This window comes from Aulonocara sp. 'chitande type north' Nkhata Bay, linkage group LG4 (genome assembly GCF_057382095.1).
Source record: "Aulonocara sp. 'chitande type north' Nkhata Bay isolate Kocher_YH1m ecotype deep benthic linkage group LG4, A_spYH_male_GT1.1, whole genome shotgun sequence".
In the NCBI taxonomy this organism is placed as follows: Eukaryota; Metazoa; Chordata; class Actinopteri; order Cichliformes; family Cichlidae; genus Aulonocara; species Aulonocara sp. 'chitande type north' Nkhata Bay.
The window spans coordinates 23,672,804-23,689,815 of NC_141347.1; the positions used below are offsets into that span (position 1 = coordinate 23,672,804).

The window sequence follows — 17,012 nt, forward strand, 5'->3', positions numbered from 1 at the left end:
TTGGTCCATCAGAAATCTTTATTCTTGATGGTCAAGCTTGCAAAAATTAGGCCAAGATTAACTTAAATTTTTTTTTTAAAAAGGAAAAAAAAGTGAATCAACAACTACTTTAATGGGATGCACATCCATTCAATATCTAATTCACAGGTAAATGAAGATAAATTACACTCAAGTACACAAAAAAATAAATAAAATGCAAGCACCTAATGTTACGAAGCCTGAGCGATCAATCCCACTATAAACTTTTGCCAGTGGTCTGCATTTTCTTTCCTCTTTTTACACAGCTCTCTCTAGTGGCCATGTTCTGAATCTGCAGTGTAAACATACTAAACACCCTGTGCAGCACTTACACTCAAACTAAAAAGTTAATCAAAGTTAAGCTTATTTGGAGGTTATGTTTGCTATATTCTTTTGAATCATGCTTCAGAGTTTAGTTGGGAAAAGCAGCAGGGGTGTTAGTGAGGCAGGACACGTGGAGGAAACAGGAAGTGCGCTTGGCCATGAGTCAACTTTAGTTTTTTGTTGGGTTAGCTTAGAACCACCTACCTGTTCTTTACGATTTAGGGCTTTGTGTATGAAGCACTCTTGTAAAAAATTTGGAAAAATATACTGAATCAGCTCAGCACCCACACTGGAAGCAACGAGCCTGGCTCTGTCAGAAGCTGCTAACCCTAACACATTTGATCTTTTGTCTTTTACAACTTATAAAGCCAAAGAAAAAGAAATAACATGCTAAGGTGTGCAGAGACTCCACAAAGCTGAAGCCAACAAGCAAAATATCCATTGTTCAATGCCCAGACTGTCCAAGTGTGTTTAGGACATCTATTGAGGCACAGTACACAGGAACTTGCGGTAAAAGCTACCTTCTGCTTTCCTTCTCTCCATAGAGGTCAGGGGTCAACTCATGAGTCCTCCTTTACCTCCATCTCACATTTTTTTATTTTCTTTTTTTTGCAAGCTGGGAAATCTGCAAAGATCGACCACACTTTGGCAGCACTTTTCAAAATTTTGCAGCAGAGGTGTGTGTGCGTGTGTGTGTGTAAATATCTCTCTCTCTAATATATATATATATATATTAGAGCCTCATTCATATGTTATTTTTTTATGATCACTTAAAAGAAAGGGCTGAGAAGCTTATCACTGAGGGGAAAATAAACGCTAACACAGCATTTAAATTCTGCTGAAAGCAAATTTATAGACTCAAACAAAAAAAAACAAAAAACAAAGAAAGAGTAACAACAGTTACAAGCAGAGTAAACACACCCACTCTGCACTGAAGACTCTGACCTTTGATCCCTGACCCCTGCTATTCTCAGAGGTTGTCAACAACCAAGACTGGCGAGCATACAAAATTACGAGGAAAAATAACCAAAACAAAAAAACAGCCACATGTGTTGCAGGTGTCAGTAACACAAGGGACTATTGCTTGTGTCAGAGAGAAAATGCATGCACCTTTTGTGATGTCGAACATGCAGTGTTAATCTAATTCAAAAGCAAAGGTTTGGATGTCTAGCTCTGTGTGGCACCCACACAAGGGGCTACTTCAAAAACAGCTTCCTGAAGCGCGTGGAATTAACCTGCTGCAATGCAATTCTCACAAGTTGTCCAACACACATTTCTGTTTCCACTTTTTTCCTTTATTCACATACAAGGGAGCTGGTATTTGACTTTTTTTGTTCAGGATTTAAACTTTTTATTCCTTCTCATTTAATCTTTCCCATTTCCTCTTTTATTCACATCATTGATTTCCCAATCCCAAAGTCCCAGACAGTCCAGAGTGGTTGTGCAAGGGAGAGAGGCATGTTCTCATTTCTTCAGCACTTGTATCCTTAAGCTGCCTTTATCGATGACCCCTCCCGCTATCTCTTTCAATCCTACGGACATTAAATGCACCTCCCCTTAAACTCCTGAGAAAAAAAAAAGGAAAGAAAAAAGCATCTTCTCGCCTCTGTCTCCATTAGTGATACAAGCGTTCTGACAAAAAGCAGGGTTGGCATCGACCAGACCCTTTCTCTTCACCTTCACCTTCTCCTTTCTACCTTTAGAGTATTTTGTGTTCCTCAGTTCTTTCGGTAACGATTCTTTGGCTTCTCACCACAGCCGGTGGCCTCGCAGGAGGACAGGCCAGGCTGCTTGCCAGAGTTAATGCTGCTCAGAAGGGCAGGCAACTCAGTGGTGATTGCCTTCTCAATCTTATCAAGCAGACAGCCTCCGATGTAGGAGCACTGAGCTGACAGAGGCTTGAAGTTGGTGATAGGGTTGATGCCAAAGAAGTCACGGTAAGCGTCGCGGTTGGGCAGGTCAAATTTGCTGACGTTGGTCTTGGCTAGGATGGATTTGAAAATGTAAAACTTGTCTGGGTCATCTACAATTTCCTGGAAGACTAACTCGGGATCACTGAAGAAGCTCATCTTCTCTTTAAAGGTCTGGACGTAGCGGTCTACCAGCAAGCCGTGGATGCGTACACGGATACCGTGCTGGCGGATGAAGGCAATCTTATTCTCCATGCGGTTTTCGATCACCTGATTGAGATCCTCCAGAAGAGAGATCTCCTCTCGCTTGAAGAGCTCCCGGCTGGTGTCAGGTGCATAGTCATATGGCCAGAAGGAACTGACATAGACACGGGGAGGCTCAGTGACATTGATGAGGGGAGCTAAGCTCCAGAAGAGCGCTCCGTAAACTCTCATTAAGTCCTGGGTGGCCAGGTTGTCAGCCTTGTTCAGGATGATGCGAATCTGTGACTCACGACCCTTCAACTGCCTGAAGAGCATCTCTAGCTCCAGACCAACATCCAGCTTGGTGGGGTCAAACACGACAAAGATCAGGTCAGCACGGTCAATGAACCACTGACAGACATCATTGAAAGGATAGCCTAAATGGGAGAAAAGCACAGGTCATAAAGAGCTATACGCAGTTGATTTGTGGTATCTGAAAATCAAAACCTGAGAGCGAGCTTCTTGAGTTTACCTCTTTCCTGCTGTTTCCGGTTCTCAATAATTCCCGGTGTATCTACGAACGTCACACGCTCCAAAAGCTTGTGGGGCATCTCAATACCAATCAGCTTTTCAAGAAAGTTTTGACCAAACTTCTCCAGGGGAGAGAAGGAGCGCGAGCTGTCAGCCGCCATAACGATACCCTCAACAGAGCGGATCTTTTCCCCGTGCATAATAACTGTAAATTCAGAGGTAGTAGGCTCAGCTCCTGCAGAAGGACATCACAGAGGAAGAGAGGAAGAGATTAGCATTGTGGAGGAGAAGCAGATGGGAAAACACACTGAACCTCAGTAAGATGTAAAGCACCCAGTTCTCCAGTCAACTCCCCATCTGATGTAGATTTAGCAACAACTTCACTTTTCACCTTGCCTTTTTTCCCCCCATCAGCGCTGGATTTCAGAACTTAACGTTATTTACTGCTAATTTACAAAATAAAAAATAACATCTTTATGGTACCTGTGTAGAGCTGATAGGGGTGGTCATGCAAGCCCAGGAGGTAATTGATCATGGAGGACTTTCCTACACTCCACGGTCCCAGGAATAGCACCATGGGCTTGGAGGTAATCTCTCCATCTGTTTAGGGCAAGAAGAAACAACACTGATTAAATTATCAGCAGTGTGGTGAAATCATCATCTAGCCAGTCATCTAATCAACCATCTATCCGAAAGGTCTCCCTGCATATCTGTTTATTTATTTTTTTCACTGAAGAGCACATCTGAACAGCACTGCCAATCCAGAGCACAGGGCACATTTTACAAGACTTAAGAAGGAAGGACAGAAACATGTTGTAAAGCTGTTAGGGTGTTTAATAGCATAAAGGAAATTCATTAAAATGCAGCAGCCATAATCTCATGACACACGATAAAGTTTTATACTCTGACAAAGAGACTCGACGGGTCTAGCACAAGCTGTGTGTCTCGTAGCTGTTGTGAGTGGACATGGTGTTTGGGTGGCTGGGTGCAATGTACTACAATGCAACTGACTGATGGAAAAATAGCATTAAAAAAGGGAAAGGAGAAAGAATAAACAAAAAAGCAGACATTAAGCATCACTCCTGGTGCTACTGGAATTTAAAATGATAAAAAATAATAATATTAAAAAATAAAGTGAAAAAGTAAACCAGTTCACTCCTAGCTGAACACTGACCACCCTCTCCCACCAGTGTCCCCTCCTCAAACCTCTGTATCCTTTGTTAAAACCAAAGCTGCACATGCAACCCCATTTATATAAATATATATATATTGTTTTTACAAAGTAATGGTAAGTCATTTTTAAAAAAGTTTAAATAATGTGCAATTTAAACATTATCACACTTAAAGTATGTTAAGAGTGTTTTTACTTCTCTTTTTATTCACTCTCCGTAAAATGAAGCTTTCACCCATGGATCACTTTTGACTACACCTCAGTCATATCGAGTGTCGTCCAAAGTGAAACGTGCTTGAAATTTTGCAACCCACTCAGGGCAAATGTATGAAGACAAATAAGGGGTTGAAAAGAAAGGGCCGAGCACTGCAGGCACTGCCATGCACAGGTAAGCTCTGGCCACACCCACCTGTGGCTGAGTCCCCCAGGGTTCTTCCCGGGTAGGCTGTTAGATGAGGGGTGGAAGAGGGAGTGGAGGGGATGGGGATGAGTGGAAGACAGGAGAGGGTGGAGTATAGAGAAGTGAAGGGAAACAGGAGGTGGAGGAAAGCTCAGTGAGGGAGTGATGTTTCTACAAGCAACATGGAGGGATAAAGTAAAAATGTACATAAACAGGTGGGAGATCCAGGCTGGAGTCTAATCCCATATTTGACCTGCGAAGTGTCAAACATGTCTGTAAACAGATGGAGGACATGCCCGTGTAGTCAGGTGATGGGGGGGGGGGGGATTTACTCCCATCTTTAAAACGCACATATGCATTGAAAATAGAAGTTGATTTTTTTTTTTTTTTGCATGCAGGCCTGAAAAGCCACAAGAGGGCGATAACTTTATTTCATTGTAGGAAAGTGGGGTTTTCTGGGCAGTTCAGTGTACAGCTTGGAGTGTTGAGTCCACTGTAAAGAAACAGGGAACAGTGCAATGTTTAACAGAAGGGGTAAAAAAAGACACTACCCTTCTTACTTTTATAATCCCACCCTTAAACCTGATATAAAGAGAGGCTACAGGTAATTTCCAAAGGAGAACATATTGCTGTTAATGCATCAGTTGGAGGTGTAAAGATGCTGTGTTTTTGCAAACAAGTCAACAAATCAGTTACTAAAGCAACTCAAACAGAAAACTCCACACCAACAGGAGAAAGTGAAGCAAAGTGAAGCTGCAGCCGGTGAGCTCGGTGATACCTGAGATCTCGTGCTGCCTCAGTTCGTTGTACTTGTAGGCCTGCTCCATCGGCTTGATGGACGTATGGTAGATCTTCCGCAACCTCTCCAGAGCCGCTGAAGAAAAAGGAGACCAGAGATGATCAAAAGGATGTTAGTAAGGTAAATAAGGTAAACAGTGTTTTCTTTGGATACACTGTTTGTTTTAAATAGCATAAAAATCCTATTGACTTGTCATATTTAGTTTGCTCCCCCAAAAGTGTTAAAGGGAAATCAGGTGGAAAAAAATTAAGAAAATTAAAGCAGTCAGATTTGTAACATGCCTCTTTCACCTTCAATCCTCACCTGCATAGTCTCCTGCTTTTTCCTCCATTGCAAGCCGCAGCGTCTCATCGATGTGAGATCTGTCTCTAAGGACGGAGGTAACATCTTCTTCTTCTTCTGCAGAAACATCACAAACATCAGCAGCAAATTCAGTTTGTTTCAAGACCTCAGCGTATGCCTTAAATGGCCAGCTTGATATTTTAAGAAAATAAACATGGGAGGTCTGATTTGTTCAACGGCAGTTTAATAAAGAAGCAGACACTGGGTTTGTTGACAGGTGCCATGCCATGTTTATTAAAGCTTTGCTATTACATGACGGTCTGTCTGGCCAAAGATCAGTGAAAAGAAAGACTTGACTGATTTTGTAGTGGATGCAAATAAATAAAATGTTTTAATGTGAGCCTTGTATAAAGGCATTATATGGAAGAAAACAAAAAAAAAATAAAATCAGCAATTCAATGATTTTTGCTGTATTTTCAGATTTTAACAAGTCAAGTTAGGAAATTAAAGCACCTAAACTCCCCCCGCACAATCCACCAACTAAACACTTTCGATTTGTAGTTATTAGTATCTAAATATTCCCTTTTTAGATTACATTTTTTTGCATGACTATTCATTGAGGGCAAATATTTTTTGATGTAGTAGAAGCTCTCAACTGACACACCAACTGTTGGTTAAGTGAACTAAATAGTAGCCCATCTAAGGTATTGACATTCTAACCAACCCCCCTTTAAATGGAATATAGTTGCTAAGTTAGCATTTACATTCAGATGTAGGTCCTGCATGTCAATATACACATTTTAACTGAGCTATAAGCTTGTTTCATGTCCGTGTATGAGCGTGTGTGTAAGAGAGAAAGAATGACCAAGAGAAAATATTTGCTCACCAGTCATGTCCACTTTTGAACATGTCGGATTACTTAGATCACAGCTCTTAGTACAATCAGGTCTTAATTTAGAAAGCAAATGCTGAAAATAAACAAAGACATGTGTTTGGCATCAGCGCGGGCTATATAACAACAGGAAAGATAAGGCAGACTGACAGAGAGAGGGACTTCCCCGGTTTCGTAACAGACGAGGAGGAGAACTCAAAGCCGGACTGAGTGTTCCCAACAATAATATACATGAGACAATGGTGTGCAATCCTCTGTCTTTTCTCATCTATATTTATCCACCAATCACAGGCTCATCAGGCTGTGAGGCCTGTCCTTGTGTGCCCAGGCCTCAGTACAGACCCCTTCCACAACGCCTCCCACACGCCAACCTGCCACAAGATATATATATAGCAGCAATTGGGAAGTCTTCCTGGTTCACACTTCCATGCCCTGGGAGCTTATGGGTCTGAGCATCCAAGCTACCAGACACCCCCTTAACAGAACTGTTGAAGAATTTTAAAGGTATTTAAGAGTGTGGAAGATTGACTCTGATATAGGAGCACCTGTTGAATTATTAACTGCAGTCATTTAGTTGTAAATAAGACTGTGGAAAGCACAGAATATTGATCTTGTTCTTAAACCAATTACATGCATACCTTCTGCCAGCAAATTCAGTTTACTGGCGCTGATAAGTTCAAAATGTTTTAAGCAGCACAGAGAAAAATGAATATAAGCTCATATAATCGCCTGCACTTTACCTGACTTTCTCAGTAAAAATACACAATTTTATTGCAGTTATATAAAACTAACACCACTTGCACAGAGGATCAGAAAAAGAATGAAAAGTTGGTTCAGTCGCTGGCGGCACAACCCTCTGATCTCAGCTGGTGTCTGTGAAGAAATAATCGTATCCTGGCATTTATGTAATGCTCCTGAAAAAGTGACTGGGGGTAGAGCAGAGGTGCTCAAATGGGAAGGTAGAAAAACTTCCAGACTAGAACTGCAGACACATCATTTCATGTACAGTGTTGAATAATGTAAGATCCTCTCAGTCCGTCTGTTATTGTGAAATAAGTGGCATTTCTCACAGATACTGACACACTTTTTGAGAAAGTTGATTGGCTGTAAGTTGTGGGTGGAGTGAGTAAAAATCAGAAGGTGACTTAAATATTCTTTGAAAAACTCAACTATAGTTCCTCCATCTCTCTGGTGTCACCATAGACCATATTCATCAGCAATGTTCTCTCAAACAGAAAGCTTTCTTTCAGAAATAATATTTAAAAATGCCTCCTTTTTAAAATGTCAAAACCAAAACTGCAGAGCAAAGTCACATATCAGATGTTCTTTTAAACATCTGATAAACATCACCCCCTCAGAGGGCAGTGCTGCTGCAGCATCCTGCGCCACAGCCTCGAGTAAAGCCACCGGCCATGTGGTGAATGACTTCTAGTGTTTCTGGCCAAGCGTCAGAATGGCACGTCGCTTTGGATGAATCCAACGCTGCATCAAATGACAAGTAAAATCATCCGAAGGCCTGTTTGTTTACAAGCCTCAAGCAAACTTATGTTTATATTTATGAGCCTCGAGGCTTGTAAATCGACTCTTTCACTGAAATGAACTGAGTTCAATATAAATGTTTCTCATTCATGAAAAATGCAGCCCGCATTTTCTGATCACAGAAATCCAATTGGAGCATTTCAGTATGTGCACATACAAAAACAATAAACGACCACAAAAGACCCCCGAAATTACAAATCTCTGGGGCTTTAACTGAAACCCGAAAGGTTTCTCCTTTGCTGCGTGGAGGCAGTGACACAGTGCTGATTCTCACCGAGTCAACCTGCTAAAAATAAGCCTGTGTAATGTTTCTGCCGGCACGACGCAAGAACAAGAGAAACCAAAAGGTTAGTAGCCAGAATAAAAGGAGGGTACGAGCAACACTGCTAACCCATATATTGTATGTGGCTACATAGTATCAGGCAGAAAGCCTTCCTTAATCAGCCCATACAATAAAAAATTACATTCATTTCTTGCGTGTGAACTCCTAATGGCAAGTGTGCCCTGTCTTTATTCTAGTGGATTAACACAATGAAAGCAGAGATGCAGTAATGTGAACTCATGTGACTTCCTATGTTGTGACAACACTTTACCCTTTTGTACAGAGAGTACTGTTTTATTTTATTTACTTTTATATGCTCATTACTTTTATCTTAGTTTAGTTTGGTTATTTTATTTGTTTGCATTTCAGGAAAGTAAAGAAAATATTGCTCGGCGTAACCACTGTGTTTTGCATGTATATAATACACTTCTTCATTTTTGATTCTGCCAAGTTTAATAATATATAGTGCACATATGCACTAAACACATAGAGGCGAAAGGAGCACTGTTTCATTGGGTTTGGCAGTTTGGAAAAATGCAAGCATTTAGGGAAGAAGTGTTTATTCGAACACATGTTAAACATGTTAAAGACAAATTACATCAAACCTTCTGCAACTTTTTTTCCACAGCGACTTTATAATAAATCGGATTTAGCTCTGACAACAACTACAGCCTGCGCAAAGCTGCTTTTGTTCATGTGACCTTTAGAACACCACTAAGTGATGTCATCTGTTTGTGATCCATGACCGCTTGGTTGCATTTGAATCTGAGCCACATTGCTCCGGTTATCTGAGCAGGTTACAAGTTTTGAATAGAATGTGATCATATTGCAAAATAGAGGGGATGTGCCCTCTGATGAAACCCACCAGAGGGCAGAGAGGGTGATTCCACTTGAGGACTAAAGTGGCTGTCGATGACCAGATCCCATCTCTTCCACACGCCATCACTGCAGTACTACAGGGATTGCTAAAGCCTCTGTAACTTGACTCATCACTCAGAGAAGTCACGTCTTTTAACGCTAGCTCCTCGAGAGGGCCTTAGCGGCTGTGAACTTGTTAACACCTTCCAATCCAGTCGATCCCTAATTAGGACAGAGCTCCGCAAAGATCAGAGAGGTAATGTTGCCCGTGGACAGTGGGCCTTGCATCAGTGCTCAAAATTAACCCTGAAGGTGGCAGGGGAGCTGAACCCTGTCCTCGCTGAGCTCGTTGCCACACAACCGCACCACAGTTTGGAGAAACATTCTGGTGGCGTCGGTACATCCCGCTGAACATCTAAGCCGTCCACTGCGGCAATTATAGGCAGATCTCTTATGACCTACCAGCCATTGGAAACCAGCCTGAAATATGCTTCGCTTTCCTATTTAATTACATTAACCCACAAGGTTAATTTCTTTTGACTAAAGAAGATAAATTTAATCCATCTTTAATCTATGCTCTGATTATCCTGATATATGTTGTGGTCTTTTCCAAACACTCAATAAATATTTATGCCCAAAATGCTGATTTTAAGTAATTTGATTACATGTAAATGTTCCATGTAATTTTCTTCCATAAGTACAGTGTAAAATATTCAATTTAATGGAATCTGAACAGATAAAATGTAACTGCTATGCTTTCAATGTATATCAAGCATATTTTCCTTCATGACTGATTATCTGAATAAATAAACCTTTAATACATCAGTCCGTATTTCACTCAAAATTATAGCTTCATGTTTATTGAGGGCAAAGAATCACTTTGTTGAGATTGTGTGCGTGCTGATATGTGCCTGTATATAATGACCATCTGTATAACTGTGGAACCCCCAGGATCATATTATGCTTACAGCACAGTCGAAGTAAATTGAATTAAAGTGAACATGATGAGGGTAGCAGCCCTGGAAACCCCAATTAAAGGATTTATCCTGCACAAGCAGCCCTAATCTGAAGGCAGAATGTTTCCACCAGAAAGATCCACCGAGAAGCAATGATTCGAGTCAAATTTAAAGAGAAAGAAAAAATGTTTACATGACCAATGGCTTGTAAAGTGCCTCCGCTCTCATTTAAAATTCATGAATGCAATTAAGCAAAACTACTTTCTCACTAGTGCCCATTTCAGAAAGGCAGGAAACATACTTAAACCAAAGCAGATGAATGTGAAAATAAGCCTGCTGCCAGCCTATAAGGATGCCGGTTTCCTCCTTCGGTGAGGGTCAGAGGTGCGAGAGCACAGCTGTGCAGGGTGTGGTGAGAAGATACCACAGATGGCAACAGGTGGCACTGCTTGCAGCTCGTACTCCCACACAGTCAAAAATAGCCCTACAATGGGTCAGAAGATGGACAGAGGAGGGGTGGCAAAATGACTGCTGCCTATTTTAAGGTTTTGACTGTTAGTCAGTTTGGAGACTTTAGAGATATCCTCACCCTACAAACTGACTGTGTAGTACACAGGCTAGCCAAGTGAAAAGCATGATGCATGTAAATTTAAATGTGCTACAAATGCGTGGCTTTGCTTGTATGCGCTAATTAAATTTCTGAAAATATAACAAGTAATGGAATTGAGTGTTTATCACTTAGCAATTATCACTGTTATTGCTTTTCTTTTTTTTTCATTAGTTTTACTATGTCATACAATAATGAACAAGCCACCAAACAGTACCGGGGGGGTTGCATCAAGGGTAGGGACAGGCTCAAAGAAAGGTTCGAGGGCAAAGGCGCTTTACGCTGAAGTGTTGATCTGATGCCTCAGTCCCTGCTCGCCTGTTTTAGAGCCAGGAAAGGACGTCAGGTGCCCTTGGGGCTGCGCGGCTCGTCTTAAGGAAGCGTGTGTAATAAAGTCACCGAGTATGACTGGCGTGTCCCTTGCACTACGTCCAGCCTAGGGATGTCCTGCGTGCCATTAGAGGAGAATCACATGGAGACCGTGCTCCTTTAACTTTCAGTGTCTCCCCTCTGCAAAGTGAGGAGGCCAAAGATATTTTTACTGAGTGAGGATGGATAGTATTGCCACCAACTATAAACACAGCAGTGTGAAGAAATAGTCTGAAGGACCAAAACGGCTGAAGAACTGTTAGTGCTTATTTAATGTGGGCAGAAATATTCTACACATAGCACTTTTGTCCTTTTTGCTGACTCTCAAGTTCTGAGCGCTGCCTGTTAGACAAGTAATCTTTCTACATTTGCACCAGCGGCTGTTTTAATTCACTACAATTTTACCAATCTCAAGGTACTTTAGATAGTAAAGTGAAATTTTAAGCCTCTTCACAGTTTACCCAAAAGTTTGCTATAATGTAACAAACACAATTGTAGTCCTTGAATGGTCAATCGTAGCCATTCACACAAAACATTCTCTGCCTACAGAGCCTATGTTTCTCAGTACATGCCAACACTGAGCAGTGTCACATCCACATAAGAAACCTGCAACTTCCAGCAGCTTGTTTACGCCGCCAAAAACATAGCTCGTGAAAAGTTTTAGCTTTTTAATGACTGCATGTTAATGTCAGGTGAGAAAAAAATTACTGTTGGTTTATAAGATGTTCACATTGCTGCACATCAGCCGAGTGATATCTAAGCTTAAAAGATGACTTGCATCATTTGGTGTTCTTGCTTTATATCAAAATGTGGATACTCCAATCAATCAGCTAAGGCGATCAATGCTGGCCATGCAATCAGCCGCTTTAGGCTTTTTCCATAAGATTTGACATGATCAGTTTCTGTGTTAATATGTCAGCCCTGATGCAGCCTTCAGGTGTATTTTTTTTTAAAAAGGATATAAGATTTTCTGGTGGATTAATAAATCTGTATGCTAGGCAGCCTGTGATAAAATGATAGCATATTAACACCACATTGCTTTCGAGGGCGGTTACACCTTCGTGTCCATCCTGTAGAGTTCAGTGGAATTCCTGAGAGTTGACTGAACCAAATAAAAACACCATAATTACACACCGAGACAAAAAGAGTTCATGACTCAGTGTTGCCATACCCTGGGGGTATTTCAACATAAAGTCCTTTTTAGCTCTGCAGCAAAAATCAATACACAGTATGCCTGTGGAAAATATTCACAGACAGGGGGCCACCGTAAGACATCTGCACGAGCCTGCAAAAAAGGGCTCTTCGAAAGCTTGAGCTGCAAGCCACGGCCCGGCCCCTCCAGCCTGGAGAATGCATGTCCCTAAAAGGCCAACTGCTGGGAATAAATTGTGATTGTGACAGTGCAGCAGCTGTGCAGTGTGTCTAAAGGGAAGCATGGAACTGGGAGGGGTGACGATTCAGGAGGGATGGGGAGGGTAGAGGGTCTAGAGGAGGGAGGGAGGAGCTGTAGGGAGGGGGGGATTTGGGGTTGGGTTTCAGGAGCCCATCCAATCTTAGACACCTGACAGCAGCTTGGAATATGGAGGCCTGGGTCCCGGCTGTGGAGCTGAACGCCACCCCAAGGACGGACAGGGGTGACAGACAAGGGTAACAATACCCGCGCTAGTCCAGCCCCAGAGACCAGTCCGCATTTTTAGAATGGGTAATCTGGGCGCAGTTATGGGTGATCAGCTCGCTGTGACATTCAGCTCCATGGGTGCCCTTTGATATAGTTAGGATGTATGTTGTTTTGGTGTTATGGTTGTCATTCTTCAGACTGTAGCAGGTGAAACCGAAGAATGAAGCAAACAGACCGAATTAGCGCGTGCAGAAAAAGCTCAGCGTCCATTCAGGCTCCCACGTGGCCGTTCCCGTCTCCTTGGTTAGACTAAGACTTTCCATCAGCTGGTGCCGTGCATTAGGACAGCTGACATGCTGTCAGTCCACAGTGGAGGCCGAACGGCTTTGAATAATCCCGAACTTCAGAAACTCGCCCAAACGCGATTTGTTCATACATGAAAAGTGACGGCTGTTCCAGTATGCCATGAAACATTTGATTTAATAATGAAGAGCATTAGAAAGAGACAGGTAAATCCACAACTCTGTAACACGTGCCAGCTTTTTAACTATAAACTGGGACAGATTTAAATAGTTTAGCCTGGTGGTAAAGAAAGGCTGGGGTAACATTTCTGTCTGTCTATCCTTATCCTTGGGTGGTGCTGTACTCTGCCTCTAAAAGCCAGTGCCATTTGTGGCCAAACTGACCCTACAATAGACACAAAAACCTACAGGACAGCCTGTTTTCAATAATATGACAGGCCATTTCTGGCCATCCTCTGAATCTTTGAGGAACCATTGAAGTATCAAGCTGACAAAGCAGTCAAATATGGTGCTATTTATTAACCATTCATTAACCCTGCTTCTAAACTTATGCCACATCACCATTTCAATCATCAGCAGTACTTGTACACAAACATTTCTCACGCCCACGGTGCACCAGCTCACCTAAAACAGCAAGTTTTACCAAATTGCTTCTGAATCTTACCTGCTGTGGCCTGCAAAAGCAGCAGAGAGAGGAAACAGATCGAGACTGCACCCTTCATGATGGCTGCCAGGAGAACTCTGATAGTCACACAGACTATATATACCAAGGCAGGAAGGTTAAAGTGCACAGAGAGAGAGAAGAGGTGGGATACAGAGATGGCCAGCTGGTGGAGGGGCTGAGATCTGTGTGTGCTCGAGGTGTTACAGGAGTCTATCGTGCCACAGGGACTCTACATGTGCAAGCAGCTGACTCTTTCTTCTTCTTTTTAGCGGGAGGCTGCAGCTCAGGCCTCGTCATAAGTGCACAAGAGTTGGCTCTATCCTCCATAGCAAATTCACTCAACTCCTCACTAACAATATATATCACATAATTAATGCCAGAGACTTGAAATAGCCACATTTTTTATGTGAATAAGATTTTCACAGATATTAAGTAATATAATTCTTCTTTTTTCTAATTATTCTCATAGTGGATAAATGCCAAATGCATTGAAGTAGCTCAAACTGGGACCTATGCATTCCTTTTCTTGGTGAGTACTTGATTAATAGAGCAACAGGAATCTCTTATCTGTTAGTTAGTTAGCATTGCTCAGCACAAAAGCTGCAAACAGGGAAAAAATATAGGTGCTGCTCTGCTATGATCCGACCAAAACACCATAATTACGAGACTAGCACCTCTCCCAGGAAGTTCACTAATTAAGGAACTGCAGTTTGCTTGTCTAAACCAAATAACAAAGCTGTGTCAGCCAAGAGCTGGAGTATTTGCTGCAATTTGAATGAATAGTACAGCTGTGTCTAAAGAGACTGTCTTCCTCTTATTTAACTAAAGCATTATCAAATTTGAAACAAAAGAAAATAATGACTGTAACAGCTTTACTAACCCATCTCCATGAATTTCTAGATTTAGTAGGCTTAAATGTGCTGCACTGAAGCATTGAAGGGAACTGTCAGACTCTTACTCTGGTAAGGAAGACTTACTTGGCTGCCGTATTGGTTAAAGTAATCACCAAAAGAGAGTGTGAGGGGATGAGAGAGCTGCAGAGAGGGTATGTCGGAAGCATGAGGACCCCTGAGTCAGACTTGAATCCCTGGCACAGCTAAAGGCTGGGCGGATTACTGCTTTATCACACTCAGGCAGATGTAGTGTGGCGAACATAATCTCACAATTCCTCAGGAATCAACATCTCCACTGTAAATTAATCCCCAAATATGGCAGAAGTTTCTTACCCAAGCATGCCTTTTCCAAATGACTCGGGAAGCATGTCCAAACATTACAGCGTGTTCATTTTAGAGCGGAAAACAGCATTAATCCTCAGATAGTTCACTGGTGCTGGGGAGTAGTTGGGGGCTATGGTTTCCCAAAAAGTTGATTCTGTTAATCTGGAAACATTTCATCACTCATCCAGGTGACTTCTTCAGTCTCAGCTGACTGCAGGTTTCCCCAAACTTATAAACAGTACATTTGCACAATGACTGAAACCAACAGCACTGATGAACAATGGGCTTTTCAATCCCACACACCCCAAGATTCACTATTTGATGAATACTGTGATCCGATTTTTAGGAAAAGACAATTTTTTAAAATTTTAACAGAGTTATGTGATTTTTAAAATGCAAAAGGGCCAAAATGACCCACTTTGGTGGTTCTAGTGTTTTTTAACGGGCTTCATAATGTGAGTGGACTGAGAGATATTTGTGTACGCTGGCTAAAGTTATTGACCAGGGGGCTGTCCTTGGAGTTTTTGATGGAGCATAGAGGAACCCAGATGTCTGCAGATGTCTCTTGACATCTCTCAAGAGGGTTTTTGGTTGCTGCCAGCTGCTGCAGCACTCCTTCATTGTTTCCTTCACTAGCACATTGTCCAGCTTTGCCACTGGCTACTCAAGGGCTTGTGAGTAAAACTACTGCATGTGCTCTTGTTTTGTTTTCCTGATTGCTTTGCAAGCGAAAGGCTGAAAAAATTTCAAACCACTATGCACATATGCAATAGCACAGGACTTTGACTTTAGGGTTGCAGCATATTCTCCAAGACTTTGAGACAAAATATGGGGCACTGCAAGTATTTTATATTTTGAAATATTGAAATTGAGGAAAAGAAGTAAAACTTGGAGAAAGTATGCAAAGTGATGTAGTGTAGTATCCACGAAATGGTGAGCAAAAATGTGCATTTGCAAGGAGTATAAAACAGAGTACAGAAGAGAAAACACTGAAACGGAGGAGGAGAAGCAACGACAGATGGAAACCAAAAGACATGGAAGAAGAAATGAACAAAAACGTGAATGAAGACAAAGAAATTACAGAAAGAGAAATATGAAGAGCAGTAGAAGACGGTGTAAGATACTTGATCAGAATTCAGATATGATCGCTGAGATGAAAAACCTTCAAGCATGGGATAAATTCTGCAGGAACTCTGAAGAGAAAAAGCGCGTTTTTCCTAAAAGAAGTTAAGCTTGGACAAGTGTAGCCTTCTCCTCCTTCATCTTTTGTCCAACTCTTTAATTTTTACCTCTCCCTCCTCTACCCATGCTCTCGACTCCTCCTTTATTCATTCCTTATGCTTTTATTTCTTCTCACCCTAAATAAGTCATTTAAGTAACAGTTTGAAGACATTTTCTAGCTTGCAGTTGACGGTTAAATCAGAATGAGTAGAAATGCAGGTTGGCAAAGATGATGATAGGTGGCGCGGATGTTTTCCATTCTAACTGCTCTAAAACCACAAAAAACACAACTTGTCTCTAAAACCCTCGAACTGCCGTGCAGGTGTCACCTGAAAAGCAGTAAAGAAAACCCTGCCTGCATCTGAAAGGTGATCTGTTTGGACAGTTTTGTGCACATTCCACATCTCAATGTCTGAAATAACAGTATGCAAGAAATCTTAAATATGCGCTTCTTGTTCTTTTTACTGGGCTTTGACCCCGTAACCCCCCAAAGTATCCAGATAGCTTTATAACACCATGATACATGTGTGCTGGCTTTTCAGAACATTTTTAGCCCTTAAGCAGTTTTAATTTTCAGTTTTATACTCCATTAGAAAAACTGTGGAAGGTGTGTTTTGTTGTGTTAACTAATTCACAATCATAAAAATTGCATCTTTAGTCGTGATTAAAAAGTATGCAGATTGAGCACGTCGCTCTCCCTTACATAAAGTGTCTGTATTAGTGAAAAGTACCGGTACTTAGTATCGCAGATACTGACGCTGTATTTGCTTGGTAACAGATTGCACTAATTTCTCACACCAAAGCATTTATAACCTAAGCTCATTTATAA

At 41.6% G+C, this 17,012-nt stretch overlaps 1 protein-coding gene across 2 annotated transcripts; it reads right to left on the bottom strand.

Annotated features, from left to right (window-relative positions):
* On the bottom strand, window positions 1-13,870 carry srlb (sarcalumenin b). 2 transcript variants are annotated; one of them, XM_086289260.1, is made up of 7 exons: window positions 13,746-13,870; window positions 5,640-5,735; window positions 5,316-5,411; window positions 4,547-4,582; window positions 3,450-3,566; window positions 2,968-3,201; window positions 1-2,872 (listed from the first exon to the last, which is right to left on the bottom strand). In XM_086289260.1, exons 1-7 carry the CDS (start codon window positions 13,801-13,803, stop codon window positions 2,061-2,063), a joined length of 1,449 nt encoding a protein of 482 aa, XP_086145386.1. In that variant the 5' UTR covers window positions 13,804-13,870; the 3' UTR covers window positions 1-2,060. The 2 variants fall into 2 exon arrangements, with proteins under 2 accessions (XP_086145386.1, XP_086145387.1); XM_086289261.1 differs by lacking the exon at window positions 4,547-4,582.
* Window positions 13,871-17,012: the final 3,142 nt, after the last annotated feature.

Bases quoted from the DNA above. Each gene is read 5' to 3' on its own strand.
- srlb (XM_086289260.1), bottom strand. From the start codon at position 13,803: ATGAAGGGTGCAGTCTCGATCTGTTTCCTCTCTCTGCTGCTTTTGCAG. The intron at 5,412-5,639 runs GTGAGGATTGAA...CTTTTTCTTCAG, and splicing joins AAAAGCAGGAGACTATGCAG to CGGCTCTGGAGAGGTTGCGG. The intron at 3,567-4,546 runs GTGGGTGTGGCC...TGCCCTAAACAG, and splicing joins CCTGGGGGACTCAGCCACAG to ATGGAGAGATTACCTCCAAG.